Raw genomic sequence first — 6,580 nt, 5'->3', positions numbered from 1 at the left:
TTCAAGATGACATAACTCAGCAAAATATGACTCGTTACTCTTGTGCAAATTGTGTAGTATTTGCTGAGATTCTAGAAAAGAATTTAAAAAGTGATGTCAAAAGTGCTCTACTTATTTTACAGTACATTTATGTGCCTTTTCCTTGCTGAATCTTTTTGGCGAATCCTGTAGTGCAAGATGAGTTCAGTGATTCCCTTTGAGCTTTACTCCATGGTTATCACTCATATGGGAACAAGAACACCATGGGGGTTATGCTGTAGGTTCCCAAGGTTATGCAGTATGTTGCTGCCAAATAAATAAATTTAAGGTTAGGAGCAATTAGTAGGTAAAAAGCATTGCAAAATCTAAAGTCACAGCCTAGCACACAAAGAGCATAAGAAGCAGAACAGCCTTAGCCTTAGGAACAGCCTTAGGAAGCAAACTCTGATGGTCATCCACTAATTTTTTTTACCCTGACACAACAGTAACATCTCTGAACTAGACCAGTATTCCCAGTGCAGTCAGACGTGCTAACATTAAGGACATTTTCCTGGTCCTGTGAGCTCCAGCTCTGCATGTCTGCCTGGCTTTTTGAAAACCCTAATTGTCACAGAAATATAAATTTTAGAAACCTAAACTGGGCCTAGTTGCAAATTAGCTTCAAGGGTAAATGAACTTCAGTTCATTCTTAATGCACACAGTCAGATTTATTTCCCCTGCTCTCATATCAGGGAAAAAAATCACTGAGTGTGGTTTGCCTCTTGTTCATTCACTCTTCTTTCTTGGGTTACTCTTCCATAAACAAGATATTAGTTAAATTACCAACCTAATAGAAGCCTGACTTGTATACTGACACAGTTATGAAATAGCTTGTGTTTTGTTGTGCCTCTGTAAGAATTCAAAGTTAGTAAGTGTACTACTGTGTAAGAAAGCCCCAAAATGTAAAAAAAAAATAAATTACAAGATAATTACATATGCACTTGTATTACTCTGAATTTAAATACAAATCTCAGTTTAAAAATAGTAAGTTAGAAAAAAATTCAGATTTATAAAAAAGGACAAAGCCTGCTATTAAGAAAAGCTGACTGCTCTTGATTAACCAAAGAGCTATCAAGACAGAAAATGTATGGGAACAAATTCCTTATACTTACTGAGGCAAAGGTTTAACAAGCTCTTAAATAAACTTAAATAAAATAGCTGAGAACCTAAGACAAAAGGCTCACTGAACGGATTATGTTGGACCAAGCAAAAAAACTGAAAACCTTGGTCACGTTATTTGAGAAGAGGTGGTGAGCAGACAGACAAAAGGATCTTGCAGCTTGGACAGTCTGTAGTAAAGACCCTATAATCAACATTAAAATTAATTTATGTTGGCAACTCCTGTCACAGTGAAATGTTTACAGCATAGAAAACGTATGGAAAATGCAATGCAAGTCCATAGCTTTTTTTGTCATGCTAAACTTGCCAATATATAGCACTGGATAATGAATCTAACCCTAAGCCAAACTCCCCCAAGGACTGTTCTTTTCCCCCCAAAGAAAGTTCAGACACAATTACTACTACACAGGCAGCTTCTAAGCACTTCAAAGAGGTGTCCATACAGCCTAAGGAAAGTTGTCATCTGAGAAAATATGATACACTTGGCATTGTCTTTTCTGATGAAGGAATGTTAATGGCATCTTGGAAAGCATCAGTGATACCTCCCCAAGGTAAGGCAGTTTTCAGGGATGAATAACTCTACAAGCCATCAATGTCTCTGTCCAAACCACATCATTAAAATGTAATGATTATGGAGACCATGTGTTTTTCTTGTTACAGAATTAGTCATTAAATTCTGCCTTTTCCAGCTGTAAACTGATCTTGTAGGCAGGATGACAACTTTATGAAGAAAATAAAATACGCAGAGCTCTTGTCCTTTATAGGTATATATTCTAATAAAAGCTTTTTTTTTTTAAAAAAGCATGTAGTGGGGTCAGTATTTTTGCCAGTTCTGCATACTTCAGGGATGAAATACAGCCCCACAAATGGTTCAATTTCTGCTAATGGCTCACCAAAAATCAAAGTAGTAGAAAGTAAAATCCCCAATGGGCTGTAAGTAAAAATACGATTTAAAAGATAGAACAATGCCAGATTTTGAACTTTCAGGATTACATCAGGAGTAATGGCTATCAAATACATTTCACTTAACAACACTTCAGTGTTAGCTGAAAACTTCCTTACCAACCCCAAAAGCAGTATCTGAGAAGCATGAGCAAGGAGCTGGCACAGGAACACAAAACCCCCCTAAATAAACAGGTACATCAACAGCAATTGCCAGACCCAGCAGAATTTCTCCACTAAAGAGACATTTTCTACCTAAGATTATAACCAGAACTTTCTTTAGCTCACCAGATTGTTTCTATTGACTTGGGCAAGTCTGTTTTTGGTTTCTGAGGAACACATCTTGGAAACCTGCACCTGAGCACATCACAACCTTTGGGAACAACAACTTAGCTCTGGACAAGCCCTAGGTCCAGCTTGGCACACAGAGGGGTTTTGAGGTTACTGTGTTTTTGAAAGCTTCCCTTGGCTTTTCTATTTCTCAGGATGCCCCTGGGTAGCTCAACCTGTGAAACTTTTGGAAGTTGCAATTTAGAAACCCATAATTTGCACTGTCACCCCCTGCATTCCTAGCCATTGATTTGTCATATCCTTTTTACTAAATGTGGGAATTTATGCATAGACCAGACTCAGATGTATGCATTTTCTTTTTAAAAGAGAGCATTTAAAGCCTTTTCTAATCAGTGTTACAGAGCAGAGTTCTGATTTTGTTTCGGTTTCAAATATTAAAAGGTTTATATTTTGCTGAGAAATAAATCACAGAGATATTTATCAAAATACACATATTTATCATGAAACATTAGCATGGATTTTGAGGAACCACAGTTTTGTTTCATTAGATGACAATTTACAGACAGGGGTACTGAGGAGAATAAATTAGACTGAAAATCTTCACAATTGACATAATCTGCTTTGAACAGCACTCTGCAAACATTTACCCTCTTGGTCTGCTATGTACTTTGAGATTACTTTGAACTTGACTACAAGTTTGCTACTGTAAATAGAAAAGCCAAGCTACACCAAGCATATTCAAGAAGCTGTGTTTTACACCACTAGTATAATTTTTCTATTAGGATTTGAATACTGGTCTCATATAGCTAAAAAAATTCACAATTCTTTATTGATATTTACCCAATATACTCAACAGCTCAGAAAGCAAATAAGGAGAGAATAGGACACTTTTTGTGAAGCATCTAGGTACAAAGAGAACCTCCTGACATTCTGGGCACCTACTTCTGAAGGTGTAAGGTTCAGAAAGAAACTGAATAGGAATGAAAACCCCAGGCACCCCCAGAGCTTGGTTCATCCCAGAGAAGACTCCGTGTCTCAGGTGGCCATTTTCACTCTTGTGTTGTTATACCTACCCCCAGTGGCAAGGAAAGTATCACAAATAAATTACATTTTAAGATCTAGAACCTGTCATACTTCTAACTTGACAACATACATGAAAGTAGCACTGAATTGTTCCACTGAAATCAATAAAATGTTTCATTTTTTTTTCAGGCAGATCTTCAAAGATGCTGGGGATGCAGAGGTGCAGACTGACATCTTAAGTATTCTGCTAGGGGCTAAATCTCACTGTCTGTAGTGAAAGTGAGCTACCTGGATGGTCCAGAGGTTCTGGAAGCACATACCTTCATCAGACATTTCCTGGTGCCTTCCTCTCTCTGGTCCCAGGTGACTTTTATGTTGCCCCCCTGCACCGCTGAGTAACTCACCAACTGGATGGTTTGCAGAGCAAAGCAGAGCTGAACACAAGCAGGGTTAATAAGATCAGATCTCAATTGTGCATCAGTGCCATGAGGTTGTTAATTTCTTAAAACAGCTTATGAACACCAGAAAATCCATCCCATGTACCCTTCTGTACCATTGCTTTTAATGGACACTTGCTTACCTCTCAACCCTGTGTATTTTTATTTCTTTTTACCAAAAAGCAAGTTATTTCATTTGGCAGGTTCTATATACTCAATTTTTTTTGCTGAGAAGAGGTATTACAACAGAATATTTTAAGTACAGAGCATCTCGAGCAGAACAAGAAAAGAAAACGTATTTTAACATTGTTTAAAAATGTTTATTAAAACAATATATGACCTTCTTTTCATCCAAACAGGGATTCTGCCTGCAGTATCTGTAACCTACTAGCCATGTTACCCCAAATTGACAATTAAATAGCAATGTGTTTAAAAACCCAAACAATCTTTCCCCTCCTTCCCACAAGGCACTTTTGCTATTGTCTAGGAGCACAAATAATTTTAATAATAGCTTAGCTAGCAAAAGTACAAAGGCACCAATGAGAAATATCACCGTGCTGGCACAAACATCTTTGCCTGCTTTAGAAACATGCTCTAAGAAACCCGCTCTCAAATTTGGGATCCAAAACTCCAGTCACCACTAGAGCTCCTTTTCCTTACTATAAAAATCTGCATCAGCATTCTCAGGATCTGACATAAGCTTTTTTGGCCAGCTTTTGGGGCTTTGGTAGCTTAAGAGTCACAGATAAGGAAGCCTGGAAAAGTACAAATCCTGCCAGAATAGTTCCTGTCTTTTAAAAGGCAAATGGAAATCACAGCTTCAAGTTATGCAGTAGAACAACATTATACATGCGTAGAATACATACTGTTACAAAAGTTTAAAGCAGTTAATAGAGGGCCAGAGGTTTCGCCCTGAAGGAGAGTAAAAACAAAACCAATTTAAGCATCCACTACACGTGGTGGGCACCAGGCTTGACCCACGTTTGTGGCAGGTGAGCCGCAGCAGAACCCACGGCAGGGAATGGTCAAGGAGAAAGCTTACTGAGCTTTGTAACCAAAGATGAACAATATGACACGGGGTTCTATAAATACGGGATATTAACTTAAACATACCTCCAACCTCCCGGTTTATAGAAACGCGCTATTAGTTTAGGAAGCCAAACATAATAATTTTTTTTTTTCCCAGGGTCAAGGACGAATTAGCGCGAGGAGGAGGTGGCTCCTTCCAGAGAGACCCCGGCAACCTCCGGGATAGGGGGGGGGGGGGGGGAGGATGTTGGAGGAGCTAAGGGGGGCGTTCGAAGCCCCTCGCCCCGGAGGGTCGGGGTGCAGGCGGGGTTGGGGTCCCTCTTCATGCCCGGAGATATTCGTTCTTGAGGCGGCTGAGACGGGCGCCGTGGCTGCGGACGGTGAGGGCGAGGAGGTCGTGCTTGTCCCGCAGCCCGCTGGAGATGTGCCGGGTCTCCCGCAGCAAGGCGCGGGCGTGCAGCAGCAGCCCCAAAAAGCTGTCGCCCAGCCGGGCTTCCTCCCGTCCCCCTTGCTCCTGCCCTTGACGGAATTTGCCCTCCAGCTCGCTCAGCGATCGGTCCGAGCTGGAGTAAGCGTCGCTGATCTGGGCGGATTCTCGGCGCAGGTAGCTGCTGTAGCTTTCCTCCCCATCCAGGTCGTAGGAGATGCTCTTCCCGATGCCCTCCAACACCCGGCCCGCGTCCTCCACCTGCCGGCCCAGCACCGTCAGCTCCTCCCGCAGGCTCAGCCCATCGCCTCTCGCCGCCGCCGCCCCGCACCGCCGCTGATCGCTCACCCTAAAGAGCAGCTGGCAGCGCTCCGGGTCGTCGTTCTCCTCGTAGTCCCCATCGGGAACGAAATAATGATGCAAGGTCCCGTTGGACATCTCGGGGTAGAGGGGACCCTCGAAATACCCGCGGCAGAGGCTGCAGAGGCAGCCGAGCCACAGCAGGAGCAGCGGGGCCGGCATGCTGCGGGCAGCCTAGGGCCGGCCGGAGCCCCGCTGCCCCCCCCCCGCACCCCATGGGGTCCCCCAGGCCCCGCTGCTGCTGTAGGATCCGCTTCGGACCGGGCCGGGTAGTTCGGAGGCCTGGCTGAGCTCTGGGGGAGGCTCCCGCAGCACCGCCTTTAAAAGCCGGGCAGCCCGCACCGGGGGAAGGAAGCGGCCCCCGGGCAGGGCTGGGCCGCCCCTCTCCCCGGGCATCGGGGCGGCGGGCACCGCCCCCGGGCATCCCCCCCTCTCTCTCTCCCTCCCTCCCCGGGGGTTGTGCAGGGGGCGGGAGACACACGGGCTTTTGTCTCATTAATAAAGAAAAAACCCCCTCAAACTCAGGGTTGCTCGGTTTTCCTCGTTTTCCCTGTTCTGCTTCTGACTTAATGACTCTTGGTGTAACTGTCACAAGAGCTCCTGCGTCCCTTGGCAGAGGGACACAGCAAAGACGTTCGGTCGCTCAAGCACATGGTTTGTCACTGATTAAAAACTCGAGAGGGGAAAAAAGGTGCAGGTTCAAGGCTAAAATGGAAAGCAACAAACCTCGATAGGGTAAAGATAAGGAAATGTAAAATCAGTTCTTAAAACACCAGATGCATTTATGGAAAATAAAAATACAGTTCATCCCATGGGGCTGACTATGTAAAATGTGAAGTATTTCTCTTTCATGAGATTATATATGGTGCACGAACCCAGCAGCTGGATTACAGTGGGGTCAAACCTTCCATGTAACCAGTATAAATCTGTCTTT

The 6,580-nt window shown here is 43.7% G+C and overlaps 1 protein-coding gene across 2 annotated transcripts; it reads right to left on the bottom strand.

Annotated features, from left to right (window-relative positions):
- Positions 1–4,128: 4,128 nt before the first annotated feature.
- Positions 4,129–6,016, bottom strand: FIBIN (fin bud initiation factor homolog). Of its 2 annotated transcripts, XM_030451443.1 has the most exons (2): positions 5,635–6,016; positions 4,129–5,547 (listed from the first exon to the last, which is right to left on the bottom strand). In XM_030451443.1, exons 1-2 carry the CDS (start codon positions 5,806–5,808, stop codon positions 5,182–5,184), a joined length of 540 nt encoding a protein of 179 aa, XP_030307303.1. In that variant the 5' UTR covers positions 5,809–6,016; the 3' UTR covers positions 4,129–5,181. The 2 variants fall into 2 exon arrangements, with proteins under 2 accessions (XP_030307303.1, XP_030307302.1); XM_030451442.1 differs by having other exon boundaries at positions 4,129–6,014.
- Positions 6,017–6,580: the final 564 nt, after the last annotated feature.

The sequence above is a fragment of the Calypte anna genome, chromosome 5 (assembly GCF_003957555.1).
Source record: "Calypte anna isolate BGI_N300 chromosome 5, bCalAnn1_v1.p, whole genome shotgun sequence".
In the NCBI taxonomy this organism is placed as follows: domain Eukaryota; kingdom Metazoa; phylum Chordata; class Aves; order Apodiformes; family Trochilidae; genus Calypte; species Calypte anna.
This window is presented reverse-complemented; position numbering and strand designations above follow the sequence as displayed.

Bases quoted from the DNA above. Each gene is read 5' to 3' on its own strand.
- FIBIN (XM_030451442.1), bottom strand. From the start codon at position 5,808: ATGCCGGCCCCGCTGCTCCTGCTGTGGCTCGGCTGCCTCTGCAGCCTC.